Source organism: Nanorana parkeri, unplaced genomic scaffold (assembly GCF_000935625.1).
Source record: "Nanorana parkeri isolate BGI_ZX_2015 unplaced genomic scaffold, ASM93562v1 scaffold296, whole genome shotgun sequence".
Lineage (NCBI taxonomy): Eukaryota > Metazoa > Chordata > Amphibia > Anura > Dicroglossidae > Nanorana > Nanorana parkeri.
The window spans coordinates 655,502-674,752 of NW_017306564.1; the positions used below are offsets into that span (position 1 = coordinate 655,502).

General features: G+C 40.3%; 2 protein-coding genes across 2 annotated transcripts in view; one reads left to right on the top strand and one right to left on the bottom strand.

Annotated features, from left to right (window-relative positions):
* KMO (kynurenine 3-monooxygenase) overlaps positions 1-6,578 on the top strand; it is an 83,785-nt gene extending 77,207 nt beyond the window's left edge. The window contains exons 16-17 of the mRNA XM_018557711.1: positions 1,945-1,950; positions 6,566-6,578. The gene's annotated coding sequence lies outside the window, so the exon portion shown is untranslated. The remainder of the gene's footprint in view (positions 1-1,944; positions 1,951-6,565) is intronic.
* FMN2 (formin 2) overlaps positions 3,811-19,251 on the bottom strand; it is a 65,282-nt gene continuing 49,841 nt past the window's right edge. The window contains exons 12-16 of the mRNA XM_018557712.1: positions 18,627-18,719; positions 17,288-17,339; positions 8,409-8,558; positions 7,444-7,525; positions 3,811-3,909 (exon numbers count right to left, since the gene is read on the bottom strand). Of these exons, the coding sequence (XP_018413214.1) occupies positions 3,883-3,909; positions 7,444-7,525; positions 8,409-8,558; positions 17,288-17,339; positions 18,627-18,719 (404 nt within the window). The 3' untranslated portion in view covers positions 3,811-3,882. The remainder of the gene's footprint in view (positions 3,910-7,443; positions 7,526-8,408; positions 8,559-17,287; positions 17,340-18,626; positions 18,720-19,251) is intronic.

Sequence of the window (19,251 nt, forward strand, 5' to 3'; positions counted from 1 at the left end):
CGCCCGCCCCACCCCTCCCTGCCATACCAGGCCACATGCCATCGGCACTGGGAGGGTGCTTTTCCAGGGTCACCCCTGGAAAAGCACCTTGTCCCCGAGCAGATGGGGACAAGGGCCTCTTCCCCACAGGACCTGGGGCGTTGGTTGTGGGGGTGCGGGCATTGGGGCTTTTTCACATCGGGGTACCCATTTAATAAAGGGGCACCCAGGTGCGGCCCCCCCTTGTGAATTATTATGGGGTACTATTCACTAAAGGGTTAAATTCAAATTGTAAAAAAGACGCCACACTTTTGAAAAAATTATTTAATTAAGAAAAAACCCCAAAAGATATGTTTTTTGACAACTCTATTATTTAAAAAAACAAAACAAATGGATCCACCAACATAATCCTCAAGTCAATCATGCCGTCTGGCATTGTCCACGACGACCACGACTTTGCGAAATAAAAAGAAAAAATTTCAAAAAACCCGATGCCCGCCAGCCCGTCTGCTCGTGACTTAACTCCTGTCGCAGAATGGCATTCTGACAGATGGCGGTAAAATATAAACAATTGGGCGAAGCTAGCATTCATCACTAGCTTCGTCCAACTGTTTACATTTCCATAGTAGTTACATCCCTAGCGATGACCCGCTGCCCGGCTTCCTGATAGTGGTTCCGGTATTGGCACCGATACTAGTATCGGTATCAGTGCATCCCTAGTTTGAACTCCTGCCTAGTTTTCATGGTTATCTAATCTCTTTAACAGAGCCCTAGACAGTAAACACATGACAGAAGTCCTGATCCTTCCTTACTTTATCAAAAACCAACATTTTTTTTTTTTTTAATGAATTGCACTGAATTTTAGTGACTTGACCCTAATATATAATGAGCTTAAATTTATGTATCATCAAAATGTTTATAAAGAGTTTACATATATACTTAATTAAAATGTCTATAATTCTTTAGGTTTCTTATGTTTACAAGCAGTATATTATTTAACTGGCAGCTAAATGTAATATGCCCTATTGGATGTAAGGTATACAAACAAAGGGTCAACCCGTTGAGGGACCTGGGTGGTTTTAAAATAATCATGCAGCAGCATTCTAGTAGAAAAAAGCAGATGGGAGCCAACCACAATGATAATAGGTAGAAAATTAGCGATATGTATCTGCTGATTTAACTGAACTATACTAGTACTGCATGTATCTCAAAGGTTAGTCGTGTCCAACATAAATAGTGATGTATATTTTAGATAAAATAAGCAAATTCCTGAGGGTGATCGAAAACTCTTGTATATGAGTAATTATAATCTTGCACAAATCATTCTTAATTTAAAAAAAAAAATATATGACTATAGTATTTCTTTGCAGTTCTGCAGAAGCAGCAGCATTAATTAAAATCAGTGTATGGTGAAGACTGAAAAGACCTGCTAAAAAAATAAAAATGTTCCCCTGCTAAACACATTAAGGCTACTTTACTAAACTGTTCACTCAACACAGTGAAAAAAAGTGAATGTACATTGAGCTTAGTAGATAAGCTGAAGCTGTATTCTCTTCAGCTCTCCATGCCTCCTCCCCAAGGGCGCTTAGCAGCCATTTTTTGGCCTGCTAATACGCCTTTTTCCTCCCCCCAAGGGTGCATATCTGCTATTTTGCTTGGACTCCTAATGCTCCCTAATCCCTCCTCCTCCTCCTCAAGGGTGCATTGTAACAATTTTTGGGGGGACTGCTAATGTGAGCTGTGCTACTCCACAGTGGCATGTACCCAGCTGCCATTATGTTTAAGAAGATTAAGCCAGCGCTATTATTTTACACAGAAGACCATTCCTGCCCTCCAACATTTGGAATGCCATAAGGCAAAGGAGGAATTTGAGAAAGAGGAGTAGTGTTGGGTTGTTGGCAGTAAGGACTAATTTTTGGGAGGCTTCAATAGTAATGTTTTACCTGCCTAATACAAGGGAAAAAGTCTGGAGTATTTTCTGCCACTATCCTGGGGAGAGCCCAAAATTACCTACTCTGAGGAGACAGTTCAAACTCCTTGCTGCATTCCCTGGTGGTGGTTGTAAGAATAGCTACCGGGGGAAAACCTAAGACCATAGGCTGGTGACCCTTTAACAATGGGGCTTTGGCTTTAACACTTGTTGATGACACAGCACCAAAGCATCATATATGTATCCTCCCCTATTGCCATAGCTGCCATTATATTTACAAAATTCCATTTATTGGAAAACAAGATTAGACAGGCCTATTTTTTTTGACAGATTTTGTTTTTTTAAATAAATTTTTTTAGATAATTTTACCTTTTTTTTTTCCCCTTGTAAGGCCCTCCCTGCCCTGGTGAAACAATCATGGGCAGTGATAACAATGCAAAGTTGGCACTGCCTTGTTTAACAACAAAAAGTCCTAGGCCTAAACCCCACCTTGTCCCTATGCAAAGATAAAAATGGGTATCTTGTAAGATTAAAAATTTTGCGGGCAGACCATTCTCCCCGCTTTGTCTGTGAATTCGGCTGCTGTACGGGCTATTGTGAATAACCCGTACAGCAGCCCTTTGGTTCAGCTGGACCTCAGCTTAATCCTTCAGCTCTTTTGTGAATAACCCCCCTTAGAATCTTAAAAATATCCCCCACATACCATACATCACTGTTATACTGTATCTGCAGGTGTCCTCCATTTACTCAGAACTAAATTCTTCCCCCTGAGATCTGGGTAATTGTTTGCACCCATCTGACCTGGTACTTTTAGGAAAGGATGGCTGCTTATGCTCTTCTTTCTTAATTACTTGTCCTCCCCCCATGATGACAATGGAGGAGTATTAGCACATTGATAAAGTCACTACTGTGCTTTTCAGTCCTGGAAGCATTGACACCAGTGTGCAAAGTAATAAAGCTGTACAGCCTCACACTGTTGCACCGCCCTTTCCCAGCCTAAATGAAGAAGACAAATGTGTGTATTTATACTACTTGTAAAATTAAAAGAATATCGCAAACAGAATCAGACATTTTCTAGCATAAAGCAGATTTAAGTCTGCTATTTCTCCCTGGTGCTGCCATTTAAAACATAGCACCTAGACTCCACGGATACTTAACTCTCTGCTGGATTAAAGTCAGCTGGCTTCTGTCTTTATGAAAAGATCTGTATAAACAGTGAGTGACTGTCTCTGCTTGAGAAGAAAATCAGTTCCTCAGCCTCACACAGGGTCACAATGTAAAGGTAGAGACAGTACTGGCGGGAACCCCACTCTAGAGTACAGGTTAAGAATTTGCTGCAGACCAGATGTAATTTTTGCAACCAACATTGCAAACAAACAGTCTTGGTTATTTTTCACCACAGAACCACATTATTATTGCTAATAATGCTCAAAACAACACGTATTTTCAAATATAATTTTCAAAAGTGTAAACTCTGAAAATGCCAAGCTAAACAGAAAAACAATTGTCACTCCTACTAGAACAGAACAATCATACACATATTTAAATTTATTATCAATTTATTATATACATTAATAACCTAGAAACAAACTGAACATAGAAAAATGGTTGATCTAATATTAAACTAAGACTGGTAATTAACAAAGTAATCGCAACTTAAAGAGGATTAAAATGACAAGATGAACATGTTAGGACTTCATCACACAGTAATACTTTTGAAATATTTTATTATGGGCATTTAAAACAGATAATTGAAGACAACTTTCTGCTTGTGTTCTGAAGCTCAGAAGTCATTTTTCTCAATGCAATCTTGTCTGTATTTAGTTTTGTCTGGGAAAAAAAAGTAACGTGTATACTGATCCTGTTGTTTTGTTCATGTACCAATGTTATGTCCTTATATGTACTAAAAAATATATAACTCAACATTCATCTTCCTTCCAGTTCCACGTGTGTATGCTTTTTTTGTGGCAAGATCACGTGCGTAGGCTCAGCTTTGCTTTCTAGAAATGAGAAAATGAAAGTGATATATTATTAAGTGTACTAACACTGAATAAATACCTATATTTTGTAACAATCTTTGTAGAAATAAAATATTTGCTTCACTGAATCTGCACTGGGATGTTTTACATTTCTATGATATTATTGTATATCCACTGGAAATCTGATAAAAAAGGGAAAGGGCATTTAGATCTAATGACAAGTGTAAGTGTCAAAATTAATATATAAAGACTTTTATCAAAAGCATTTATAACAATAATATTTTCATAAACACATTGCACTGGAGTGAGCTGCTCAACAGCCTTTGTTTTTCCCAATCCAGCTTTATGCCAAGGAAACCAAAGTTGTGCAGCATCCCTGCATCAAAGATCTTTTAATAAATTAATAAAACACCAATCACCTAGTCTTGGTCATCAATAAATTCTTTCCAGAAATTGGACTTCCATTGGGGTAATAGAACAGTCCGGCACCCATTTGTGGAAGGTTTTAAACATTTCATGTTTCAACAATAAACAGTGGTAAAATTGAAATAAAATAAATACAAAGTGTAGGAATTTACCATTCAGACCAGTACAAGGTAAATCCATTCCTGATTGGTTGTTATGGAATCTGTCCTTAGTGCTTCATGCTTTGCTTCATGCATTGCTTTATTGGAAAAAAAATGTCCATCTCACAGCTGGGACTGGGTAATCTGCTTCCATAAAAAGCACACCAGGAAGGTACGAACAGCGCTCTCGGATAGGGCCTGGGAAGTATGTGTCCCTAACTAGCCTGCAGCCCTGGAAGACAGGAGTGCCTGTGCTAGTGAAAACCAAAAAAGACAGTGAGGGCGCAAAGCTAAGGAGGGTTATCTAGCTGGGCTGAAGCTAGATAACCCTCCTTAGCTTTGCGCCCTCACTTCTGTCTTTTTTAATATGCTTCCATCACACCTTTTGTCACTAATGTGTTTCACAATGTGAACTACTACCTAGCCTATATAATACAGCCCAGTGATGTATATGGTAAGAATAATATTTACCCCATTCGTACACAAATAAAACAAATGAACAAGTACAAAGACTCAGGGGAATTTATCAAAACTGGAGCAGACAAAGTCTGGAGCAGTTGCCAACTGCAGGGCAACCAATCCGCTTCTTTCTTCAGTTTGTTAAGATTTGAAAACAGAGAAGCAGACCTGGCTCTTCGAAACGCGTAGAGCCAGGTCTACGCTTTTTCAAGCCGGACGGCTTGAAAAAGAAGACCTGGCTCTTCGAAACGCGTAGCCGCAACAATGTTCACCTGCCCACACTTGCCTTCTCCCCGAGACTCAGCGCTCGTCGCCCCGGACGCCCCTGCTCGCACCCTCGAGCGCTGAAGTCACATCACTCCCACTGACTCTGCCGCCTGCAGCATCTATCTCCTGGCAACCGCCTATCACAGCCTTCTCTGCTTTCTGTGCCCACCCGCCTCCAGCCGTCCTCTCTCCCCCTGACACACCGCTCATTGTCTCGGGCTGGCTTGCTCGCGCCCTCGAGCGCTGGAGTCTCAACACTCCCATCAGTGATCCTTTGCTGGACACCTCGGGCTCCGTCCCAGTCTCTTCCCCCCCCAAACCCGATCCGCCCAGTACATATGCCCACACTGACCTGACACTTCCAGTCGCCAGACCCATCATTCCCAAGCAGCAACACAGTGCACACCAGCAGCACCTTACCCCCCTCAGTCCCAACATCATCCAATAGCCCATGCCCACCCGTGCCTGTCACCCCCTCCCATGCACTAATCGGACCCAGGCTCCCACCACCCCCCAAACCCTCAATTTCCCCTGACCTTCCCACAAGCACAACTGAATGTTCATAATCCCCCACCAGTGGAGGTTCCCCATCTATTCACCCCTCGTCAATGATATCGCATCAGCTACTACTTTTTGGTAAGTTTTTCAATTTTTGCATAAATCCAATTCCTTATGGTAGTAGCGCTTCTATCCCCATTTTTTGTTCTCCTTGACAAACGTCGGACACCCTGTTCCGCATTCCTAGAAGCTGCACACCTAGCGCGAAAAAACCCACACCCAATCAACCTTACCCTCGTGGTAGCGCTGTGTCAGGGGACTGCAATCCCAATTTTTCAGATTCATTAATGCCACCTCTGGTTGTAAGTCTGCAATAATGCACTGGTTATTAATTCAATTTAAAAAGAAGTCTTACCTTGTATTATGTTTCACAGTTCAGTCACCTAACTCCTCCAGAATATGTTTTTTTATCCCATGCTATCTGCAGTAGAAACTGAGATACAGACTTTTGACAATTTATTCCTCTTTATTCCTAACCGTGGTCTGCAAAGGGGATTGCCTCTTGATTGACAGTTTTTACCTCACTGTCTTCTTTGCAAATTCCCAACACAAAACAAGGCTTCCCTTCCAGTTCTAGTGCCTGTACTGATTCCTTTTGAGGGCGTGCCCCCTCCCTTTGTATTCTTGTGAAATCACTTCCGTCTGCAAAGTGAGATAAGAGCTGTCAATCAAGAGTCCATTTCCTTTGCAGATTGTGGTCTGCAATCAAGAGGAGTGAACTCTCAAAGTCTGTATCTCAGTTTCTACTTCACACAGAAGCATGGGATAAAAACAAAATATAGTGTGGGAGATAGGTGACTGAGCTATGAAAAATAATACGAGGTGAGACTTCTTCTTTAAACACTGATGGGGTAATTTATCAAAACTGGAGCAGACAGAATCTGGAGCAGTGGCTCATAGTAACTTCTTAGTTCTGTGTTCAGTTTATTCAATTAAGCTTTAAAAAAGAAAGATAGACACTGATTGGTTGCCATGGGCAACTGCACCAGATTTTGTCTGATTCAGAGTATTTCCTCCAGGTGCTGTGATACTGAGAGCTAACCAGAAAAGTTATGACAACTTTTTCCCTGGGTTTATCTGATCTTAAAGGAGAACTTTTATCTTCATATGAAGGCAGATAATACCATTTTAAAATGGGTCGTTTTGTTGGGACTAAATGTAAGCAATTAGTACTTTTACATACATTCTTTGCAATGAAAAAAATGCTAAACTGATCTTTATCACTACACTATACTCATTGACAGCTGACACAGAACAGTGTAGGGAATCAATTATGTGATTTTTTTTTTTTTAATGTAATATAACTATTTTGGATACTAATAGTACTTTCTGTATTCATCCAACCTGCAAGTAACACCCTACACATATTTGTATGCGACTATACTACATGTGATAGTGCTGGCATTGACTGGCAAGTTCACTTGTACAATGCTACCTCTTGCTACCTACCTGTACAATGTTACCTTTTTACACTCTTTTGTACCATAACATACATACAACACATACAAAGAAAGTAAAATAAGACCCTCAACAGTAATATCACAGATTGTTAATGTTAATTTTTAATGATGTTTAGCTCCTCTCTCTAAAGCTGTGATAAAGGTGCGCTCCGCCTCAATAAAACATTAGTATAATAAAACCATAACCAGTTCTCTTATATGACACACTTGACAGATCAATACATGTGCTTCATACAAATACTTACAATTCCAGATTCATGCTTTGGCTTTACAGTGATTGATGACTTTTCCTTTTTTTGCTTATATACCTGTTCAGCTTCCTTCAACCTGTATAGCACAAACATCACATTTTGTTGTAACTATTACAGATAAACTTAATAAAGTTCTTTATAACAGGGCTAGTGTCTATAGTATAGATGAGGTTCGATATTTTCACATTGCTTGCACAGCACAGAGGCAGAAATTTCCATGCAGATATGAAGTGGAAATGTAAGTTTCTGTTTTCATATATATCAACTGCATATGCCTTCTTCATGTACAGTTGGTGTACATTGCTGGCATATGTTTTAAAAAAAATACCTCTGGAAAGGTGGAAATGGGCTTTAATGTTTAGGGAAATTAACAAAACCAGTATCGGACAGTCAGAACTTTAATAGGCATATCTCCCACAGCTGATCCCAAAAGAAACAGTTCAATAATTGGGCATAATAAATTATTTAGTAATTGATATTCAGGATACATATTGAAAACTTGAAGCATGTTCAAAACCTCAATAATGATGCACACAAAGTGAATGGAGAATATTCCTAAGTATGTGCATACAACACCTAGGGTTCACACACGTAGTGTTTGTTATATATGCATATTTCAGACTTTTGTAATAGTTTACAAGTTATATTTACATTCATGTGTGTTTATATACATCTACAGTATATGTATTTATAAAATTAAAAAGCAATAGGAGCTTTTAGAAGCAGTGACAGAACTCAGTTATTCTCTAAAATGCAGATACAATCACAAAGAACTTGGCCATTCGTAAAGTAATCTGCAAATAATCCCACACGAAACAACTGGCTTTTATTTCTTGTGCATTGTCTGCAGTTAAAAGCTTCTAAATGCAGTTCAAAAATATTCATGTTCTTTAGATGGTGCTGCCATAGACAAACCTACCGTATATGAATTTAGCTGAAACCGTTTGTATATCACCTACCTTTCTTGTAAAATTAGCTTATTTTCTTTCTTCCATAAATCTTTAAAGTCTGTGCTAAATTCGTGCCAGATGCTGAAGAACGCATTTGGCGACACCTCTTTTTCCCCAAGTTTTGGCTTCACAAAAAAATAGACTACAGTTTCCAAAAACCTGTATAACAAAGAGAGATAAACAGGTTATTTCATCAAGGTCTAGATTGTATCATGTAGATTTACCTGAGATGGATGCTCACAAATTATTCATAAGAATGCATTCCATTTACCACCACACCTTCTGCAATTTTTTTTACTTTGGGACAATATCTGCTAGGTTCCTCCTTGGTGACTTGTAGCCCTCTCTGCATCCTCTGTATCCTTCCTGTCCTGTTTGTTCTGCAGCCAAAGTCGAAGCTAGACATTCTGTCACCGGGGAAAAAAGACAAGTTCTCCATGCAAACGGTGACGGGGCCCCTCCTGATCCACCGCAACACATAATATACACACACAGCAAATATCACATAAGGCCTCATTTACACTGGGCGTACACATCCATGCGGCGCACATGCCTGTAAACAGCAAATCCGGGGAGGGACAGGTGCTGCGTGTGATTGCGCGCACCAGCCTGTTCTTCCCTATGGGAGGACGTGGCTGTACGGTGTCATATGGACACCCGGACTGCACATCCGTGCGAGTACGCATGTCTGCACTTGGACGCAGGCAGGATCCATCAGACACGGAAGACACCGTACAGCTATGTTCTCCCATAGAGGAGAACAGGCTGCTGTGTGCAATCACATGCAGCACCTCTCCCTTCCAGGATCGGCTGTTTACAGGTGTGCACGTCGCATGGACATGTGCACCCAGTGTGAATGAGGCCTAATGCACACACAACACACACACACAACACATAAACACACAGCACGCACAATACACACACAGTACGCACAATACACATACAGTACACAGACAGTACACACAATACACACACACAGTATGCACAATACAGTACACACAATACACACACAGCATTGCTATTCAGCCCGTTCATAGTTCACTATAAGCTGCCAGGGAAGGAAGAGAGGAGGAGGCTGAGACATGAAGAAGAATCCCTCCCAACGCTGCTCCTGGCCAGAATATATAGTGCTGACAGCTTGCCTCCTGTCGTCCTCCTGTTGTATACTCTCATTCCTGGCTGAGTCTCTATCCGACCTCCTAGGCTCCCCTTCCACGGTGCCCTGGCAGTGCCTGCAGGAGGGAGGGAGAGGGGTACCGTCCACCCCAGGTCAGTAAAAAGTAATATTATAATTGTTCCCCCCCCACTAAATTGACTATTGGCCCTGTCAGCGGCGCCCCTGCTGATGTGGGGCCCGGGGGAACACGCCCACCCTGCCCCCTCCTAGCTTCAGCCCTGTCTGCAGCAATACAGAAGGCATTGGAATTGATTTATTAAAGGAGTTCAGACTATTTACTTTAATCATTCATTCATGTGAAATAAAAAATCGTGTTTCTACTATTTTAGTAAATCAACCCCATTGCATAATAATCTAAAAAAGCATTGCAGCAACACAGGGCTATCTGTGGTTGCCCAGGCTATCTGGACCCACTGCTTGCTTCATAAATAATTCTACACGCTCAAAGCTCACAGTATTAGCAATCATGCAGTGAGGTTTCCCCATTATCCTTTAACCTTTTCCCCTTTTAATTCTCATCATTCTCATTCAGTCTACATAGCAGTTTTACCCAAAGCTTACATCACTACTACCATTGCTTGCTCTTGTAATTATATTTACACACCAGCACATTTGCAGTACTTTTTAACACTATTTCTATTACCAAATATTTTGTATCTCTATTACCAATCAACTGGCAGCATTAGCTATCAATAAGTTATGACATCTCCTGGCTTCTCAAAGCTAGCTGTCATTTTTTTTTAGCTTAAACTAGAACTAGATGCTCACAAAAAATACTTAGGGGTCTATTGATAAACAATTCCTGGAGCCACTCACCCTCTCTGGGAACATTCATTTTGTGCCAATAGAGGCAAAATAAATTGTTCTTAGTATATTGGTTGAATGTAAATTAATACTGCATTATGGCCACCAGATAGAGCTGAGGAGCATCGAAAATAAATGATTTCCTATGCTCCTCAGCTCAGTCTAGTGGCCATAATGTGGATTTACATTATATTACATTCAACCTGAAACAGTTTTGCAGGGTGAATGGCTCTGCAAATAGTTTATAAATAGACTCCATATGTTTATGTAAGTAAAACAGTTTTCCCCTTTCTCTGTTCATGTTTTCTCTTCCTCCACTGTGCACATCCCTGAAGACTCTTTTTTTAATTTCCTGTGGACATTTGTACACACCAGCAGTTGCTGAGCATCATGCTTTTTACTGTGGTGACTAAAGCAGAATGTGCTAGCATGCTGGCATAGTGTCTTGAAGAATCACTGCTTTACTGACCATACTTGTAGCAATTTTGAGTTAATTTCAACCGCTAACAAGTTACCAGGAATTGCAAATATCAAATCTGATTGCCAGGAACTAAGCGATCTATTATCCTTGAGTTACATCAACTGCCCAATTTTTAAGTCAAAACTGAGTTTGTATTAACCAAATGTGTCTTTTGGTGTGCAAGTGACATATATTGGTATATACTTTGCCATTTAATGAACTTTTTTTTACTAATGCATGGCACATTAGGAGAATAGATTGCAATATACAGTACTGTGCAATTTTCCTTCGACATCTGAAGAGGTCCAGCAATGCTATCAGCACTGAACTGGCGGAAACCAGTGGGACCCAAGTCTGGCCAGAAGTGGTCTTCATGGAAGAATTGAGGCCAAAAAGCAATATCTCTGATGTGGAAACAAGGCTAAGTGACTCAGCTTTGCAGGAAACCACAGGAGCTGGGGTGCAGAAAAATGGTAACACGTACTCTGGACCAATGAGTCAAAATGATAATTATTTGGTAGTAGGAGGAGGCAATTTGTTCGCCCAAAGGCTGGAAAGTAGTACAATAATGAGTGTCTGCAGGCAACAGTGAAGCCTGATGAAGGTTCTTTGAAAGTCTGGTGCTGCATTTCTGCAAATGGAGTTTGAGATTTGGTCAGGATCAATGGTGTTCTCAATGCTGAGAAATACAAGCAGATATTTATCCATCATGCTATACCATATACCGTATTTTGCGGTCTATAAGACGCTCCAGACGATAGGGCGCAGGGCTTCTGTGACAGAAATTCTGTCACAGAAGCTGCAGTTAGTGACCGCTGAGACATGTGGCGCTGTCTCAGTAATCGCACAGAGCAGACGAAGAACGACGTTCTTCGTCTGCTCAAGGGGCTCTATGGTGAGCACCTATGGGGGACCGTGACGGGTCACGGTCCCCCAGAGGAGCGGGGGACCCCGAAAACCATGGCGGGGGGCGGACACGATCGCCGCCGCTCGATTTAATACAAGGGATTTAACTAGATCCCTTGTATTAAAGGAGCAGCGGCTCCCACTGTACATTCAGCTGTGCTGAGCAGGGCTGAATGTACAAAAAGAAACTACTCGCCCGGCACCCGAAACTGCATGTCCCGGGCGTCGGGCGATAGGTATTAGCTCCATACGACGCAGGCACATTTTCCCCCTACTTTTGGGGGGGGGAAAAGTGCGTCTTATGGAGCGAAAAATACGGTATTTGTCATAAATGAAACCCACCAATACTTTGAGAAGCACTGTCAATTAGAACCAACATTTCTGATTAATAGTTGAAATGACAGCTTTAGCAAAGATCTATTAAAAAATAAATTGAAGAAAAAGGTTGACTGAATTAAAAAGGAACCGAAATGGGGTGAAAATTATTGCAAAAAGCAATCTGATCTTTCCACTGCATGCGATTAAAGTAATTTTGATTCTATTTTCTAGCAGATGAAAACAACATTAAATGTCTTTGATAGATTTGCGATTTTGACAAAAAAATTGAATTACAAATGTGATTGCTCGATAAAAAAAGCAATGTGAATGGCCAGCTTTTCTCTTCTGAAAAGGCCTAACCCCAGAAGCAATGTAAGCCTCCACTCCTAGCCAAACACCCACCAGGCATGTGTGGTGCATGTGGAGCACCATGTTTACAGGTGTTTTGTAAAATGTGATAAAGCCTTAAAAACATACCTTGAAAACTAATACGTTTACAGGTATAGAGACGGCAGGCTGCTCTGCTGCCTTTCAGATATGTAATGATGAAGCTAACAAAAGTTCACTTGCAGTTCCTGTGTTGAGCCTCCAGTTATTCTTTCACCAAAATAGAACTTGTGGGAGAGTGAAAGTAGAATTTGTGAAGCAGGATATAAGATTTTTGGGCATGAATGACCTGAAGTTGTTCTGGGGGTTAAACAGCTAGCTAGCAGTTAACATAAGCTACGAGTAAGTGGGCTTTGTCTTTCTCTTGAAGGATGAAGGGATGTCCCAAGGCCACATGGTTGCTGGCACAGAGGTAGGAAGCTAGGTATGCCACCTATTTGCGGATACCAGAAGGGATCGGCCCCAAAGTACCATCATAGGAGCAGAAAGTAATTGTTGTCACCTTTTACATGCTACTGTGGTGCACAATCAGTAGTGTTTATGCTGTCATCCACTATATAGTGTGTTTACTAGATATTTCCATGTCCACGCTGGTTTACTTTTATAATATCTAGGCTCTGAAAGCAACATAAATATTGTAATGAGCCATAACACACTTCCATACATATCCACAAAAGCAATTGAGGTTTTTAAAGGTATATCTGAGAAACCCTCTGAGAAACCTTATGTTGAATATATAAAAGAAAAGAGTTTATTAAATAACATTATTAAAATGAACATTTCATCAAATCAATACATGTTGAATAAACATCTTTATGCTCCACATGATTATAAGTCCATGCCATGGTATACTTAGTTTTGTAAAATTGACTTCAATTTGGTATCTTCCTTGATTTAATTCATCTTTGATTAAAGTCCACTTGAAGTTCGATGCGTTTCACTTTCACACTTCCTAAGGAACCACAGGTAAGCCTCTTGAAATATCGAGCAGACATAGGCCCTCCCACCAGGGGGGCCTCAAATACAGAGCCTCTTATGGATATCCGCTGGCAACTTATATGGTTGACTTGTAACCCTATTATTTGACTATATTGTGCTGAATGGAATGTATCTGTTGTAAATCCCATTAGCCAGCCACACAAGGATGTTAATTTTCAATGAGTAGGAATTCCAGAATTTTTTCGATATGCGGCAATGATGTCTTAAATTCATGAACTATGTTCCCTTCCTATGGATGACAGGCAGGGTTCTTCCTCCCTCCTATCGTTCTGGGTGCCCCCCCTCTCACATTCCCCTCATTCATCAAGATAAACAATAAATCAAGGAATATACGAAATTGAAATCTATTTTACAGAATAAAGTATACCAGGGAATGGATTTATAATCATGTGGAACATAATATTTATTCAATGTGTATTGATTATATGAGCTGTTTATTTAAAAAATGTTACTTGATTAACTCTGTTCTTTTATATAAGGAGTATCTTAGTGATACCTAAAAAAACCTCTCAACTGCTTTTGTGGATAGTGTTCATTTTTCATTAGGTTGTGGCACCTCAGTTTTATCTATATATGTCACACTTCCCTGTGTGATGATCCGGCGCCGGGTTTTACCTCCTTGGCTTCCTGCCAATCCACTCTGAACCTCTCCATTAAAAGTCCAGCTCACTTGTTCTGTGCCGTTCGAGCAACGTGTCTTTACACCCAGTCGGACTCCCTGTTTATCTCTTGCCTCTGTAATCCCTGCGGTTGCCCACCACCTACCTTGTTTCCTGTGAGTCTGGATTCCCTCTTCCTCACAGCGAGATCCTGTACGTCCTGCATTGGATTGATCATCAGCTTCTTCAAGTGAGTCCTGGCACCTGTGCCTACTTGTGTGGCTGTGTATATGCTTTAACGCTGTCTGCTGATGCATCCAGCACCTCGGTGCTGCAACTAACCTTTATGTCTGTGTGGGCATGCTAGAGGGCCGCAACCTGGAAGGTGTCCAGCAGCCAATCATCCTCACAATTAGAGGCTCTGTCGAACACCTGGCCCTTCTTAGAACTTGCGCCTCTAGTGCGTCCCTGTTAACGCACAGACACCTACTTCCTGTGTTTTCACCCCAGACACCATTTTTTGCACGCTACCTTTTGTCATTTTGTGTGGACCGGTCGCAGACCGTGACAATATATCCAACAATATTATTATGACACTTCCATACATACATATCAGGTTTCAGTATAGCAAATATTTTAATTTTTTGTAGCATCTCTCGAGCAAACCTTAATATTTTTGTCAGAATGAAGACTTCACAACTAGTGCCAAAACCAAACAGGTAAAAAATAAATGCACTTAACATTAACCAGTACTATACTGAACGTAGGACAACAGTGTGTACATGCCTATTCCATTGCTCTGGCACTCAAAAATATTTGTGGTTCTTGTCGCTCAGGTAATAACCTCTAACGTTTATTTCAAGATAAAACCTGCCTCGTCTTTCCCTTTTACACTGTGGCCTAACAAAGCTGCTTACAAACTGTCCAGCCACTGAACAATATTGTGGCTATTGTCTCTCAGATAATAAACTTTAATTTGTTATTGTAAACCTCTCCCTCCCTATTGTGCCTAACCAAGATGCATATATATTGACAAGCCACTGAACAATATTTTTCACTACTATTTCTCAAATAATATACTCTAATTTCTATTTTAAGTTAGAACTTGCCTTCTCTCTTCCTCTTATATTGCAGGCTAACTATGCTGCTTATCAGTGACGCGCGGTACCTCCTATTCCGGGTGAGGCATTCCCCGCCAAGCAGAAGCCCCGCCCCGCCGACCGAAGCCATGCCCCCAACCTGTGCCCAAGCTAGTGTGAAGGAGGAAGAGAGGAGCCTCCCTGTCCCTTAATAACTACCAATCAAAAGTCGGATGCAGCGCTGCCTGTAATTAACAGGCAGCGCTTCATCCATGACAGGTTTCACAGCGGGGAGGATTTCCCTGTTCTGAAACGTGTTAAATACCAATCTGAATGGAGAAAAAGCTGTCAGCTTCAGACCTGACGCTGACAGCTTTTTCCTCCATAATTCTAGGTGAGGCTCGCCTCACCTGCCTCCCGTGACCGCACGTCCCTGCTGCTTACATACTGTCCAGTCACTGAACATTATTTGTGGCTATTGCTTCCAAGATAATACACTCTGTTTATTTCAAGATAAAACCTACCTTCTCTCTTTCTATTTGCTCCCTATTCAAGTGCATACTGTGTTGATGTTAGCTAGATTCTACGAAACACAAACTGTACTTGGTCTATATTTTAAGTATTTTGGGAATATTTTAACAGTGTGGTACTGCAAAAATAGAAGTTCACCAACTATACTAATAAACCTGTAGTACCACTGGCCAATTTGTATAAAGTTGAGGGCTTTAACCTTGTTTTTTAATTAAACCTTCCTATAGCTTTTAGATCTGCTGTGGCTGCTAATTCCACCATTCCACCATCATTTTCAGCCCATTACCACATGATAAAAAAAATCAGGTTTTGCAGCCAAAACTACATAAAAAGCCTTTTGAGCTTTTTTTTCCAAGTTGAAATTAGTTACATTGGGGTGCTGCTGCTGTATTTAAGTCAAGCTAAGTACAAAAGTTTAAATATCAATTACACAGCCAAAATAGGTAATGCCAGAATATGGCGTGGCTAACACCACAAAAGCTTAAAGGCATCTCTCAAGCATGTAATTTAACCACTTGAAGGCCAGGTGTTTACAGCCCGTCCCTGCCCAGGCTATTTTTCTGTATTCAGCGCTGCAGTACTTTGACTGAGATTTATTCAGTCATACAATGCTGTACTGAAATTAATTTTATACCATTGTTTTGGGGACACATAGAGATTTCTTTTAGTGGTATATAATCACCACTGGGGTTTTACATTTTTACTATATAATGAATAAAGTGCCGACAATTTCGAAAAAATAAAATTTTCCCTACATTATGTTAAAAACATTTATTATTACCCACATTTTTTGATAAAATATAAAAGATGGAGTCACATCGGGTAAATAGACATCAAACATGTCAAGCTTTAAAATTGCGTGCCCCCATGAAATCGCAAAAAAGTACCATACCCAAATTGGCTATAGGCGACCCTTTAAAAACTTTTCTCGCTCATCAGTTTAGTGTTATCAGTGATTGATGGCCCTAGAATTATTGCCCTCACTCTGACATTCGCGGTGATATGTAACATGTGCGGTGCAATAGGCGCAATAGTCCTTTTCGCACGTAGGTGCACCCGCCGCTTGTGTGTATGTTGGGGCGGGGGACTTTAAAAAATGTTTTGTGTTTTTTTTAATTTGTTTTTATATGCGACTTAAATTTTTTTTTAAACTTTTTATTCAACTTTTTTTAACTTAACTTTATTGCTATCACATAAGGGGCCTATGATAGTCAATTTACACAGAATGGTCCTCTTTATGGAGACATCAGGGGTCTTTAAGACCCCTAATGTCACCTAGGGACCTCCAAAGAAGCTGAAGAAGCAGAGATCTGCTTCACTAGCTTCTTTCCAGCTACAGAAGCCAGAGAATGACAGCTGACAGCTGATTTACATCACTTCCTGCATTCAGAGAACAGAGGAGAGATCAGAGGTAGATGGTGTGATGAACTGCCTCTGATCTCCGGTGACAGAGCCTCCGTGTCGGTCCCAGGCCAGAACTTAGTATCAAGATTGGCTCCTCATAAACCTTAATGTAGTTCTCTACGTTTGGGTTTCGAGGACTTCAAGCAGGATTTGACGACCCCCCATCCCACTGTGAATCGAACCATGGCAGATTCTCTCATCCTTATGGTATTCTATATTTATACCTTAAATGAACTTCAGAAAGAAAATGTTCTGTGTTTTCATGGTCAACGTTGGCTGTAAAAAGATAAAGATAAGCAGATTAGTTTATATATAATGATAGATGCAGTCCCTAAAAACTGAACAATGATCAGAGTTGTTTGACTTTAAAAGTCAAACCCTAGGGTTCCTTCATTAAAGTAACCATTTCACAATTTTTTAAGAATTCCAGTCCAATCACTAGAACTGGCCCTGTGAAATCCACTGGGAACCCAACAATTTTGGGATTGTCAATCTCCATGGTCTCCCACAGCTCACTGTTTTTTGACTCATGTCATGGCAGGAGTGGGGATGTGAGTTCAGAGAGGTAAGAATGGAGCTGTGGGAGACCACAGAGATCAACACTACCTGAAGGGTTGGCTTCTCAGCAGACCCTTCTAGTGATTTGACCAGTGATTTGAGCAGACCAGTTCTAGTGATTTGTGCAGAGAAAAGTATTTAATGCCTTTTTCTACAGAAAAGATGGCTTTTAAAACAGTGTTGCTTTAAGACTTACTGTATACCACCAAGAGAACACATTGTTGATTATTATTATTATAATAAATGAATTCCAGTAAACACATGTTACTGTGTTTTGGATAGAGTGGTGAAGTGCTAGAGCCTCTGTCAGATTTTGATGGGTTCCTATATCCTTATGAGAAGGCAAGACAGGAGAGGATGGAAAACCCTTTTAACAGAGACAGAAACTGTGTCTGTGCCATTCCAGTGACAACCATTCCTCACATTTCTTGTCATGGTGTCACAGGGACAGGAAGGGAAAATACATTTCAACACTAGGGTCACAGACCGACTCACTCTAGCCATACCCAAAACGTAGTTAATAAGTATCAACAGTACTAAAGCACCTTAGACTGTGTTAATTTAAAATATTCAATTAGGATCAGAAAAATGAAAAAAAAATTACATTGCAACTGTTGTACATAAATCTGAACTCTGCCACCCTTCAGTGGATTTCTGCAGGCAGCTTGTATTGGACCTGCTTGGTACCTCCAACAGTTCTGGTCTCTTGCACAGGCTATGTACAGCCCAGTGATGATGTCAATGAAACCTTTGCAAGGTAAAATCTGGGTTTTGAAAGGCGTTTGGTGCACACAGATTGTATTGGATAATTAAAAATATATTTCAATTAAAGTTTTGGTGCTTTGAGTTCAGGTTTAAGTACATTACTATAGTAATTCGTCTCCTACCTCAATATCTGTTCTAAAGCCATTTTTTGTGGCTTATCTAAAAAACAGGCTTTATAATAATTATAATTTAACTCAACATTTCATCACAACAGAATAATACAGGATACATCGTTTGTACCTTTGCTCAGAAACTCTTCTATGTTGTCTTTGAAAGGCTGTAAATATTCCGCCAAAGATTTCTGGTAGACCTTTGCTGCTTCGGTCTTACATGCTGTTAAATATAAAAAATAGCATACTTCAACAATTTGTGGATATTTGAAAAGAAAGACAAAAAAGGTCTCTATCTCAAAACATCTCACTGATGAGAACCCTTCTCTTCAATATTATGGTGGTCAGCAAACCTGAGACAATGTTCTAAAATATATGTGGGTTCTCAGTAGAGCTGCAGCTAACGATTATTTTCAAAATCGATTAGTTAGCCGATTATTGAGTTCGATTAATCGGTTAATCGGATAAACAATAAAATACATTTTAAAAAATGGCTAACAGCGTGTGTGGAGCTGTGAACAGTGCCAACTGATCGGAAGCCGATTAATCGATTATTGAAAAAGTTGACAACTTTTTCAATAATCGATTATAATCGATTATGTCGATTAGTTGTTGCAGCCCTAGTTCTCAGTTAGTATAACTTTCATATTATCAAATGTCACAATCATTATATAGCATATAATGTGTAAGCACACTTCCGATGCTGTGATACTTTCTCCAGTAGTGCCATTTGCGAAGGTTTCCTTAATATATGT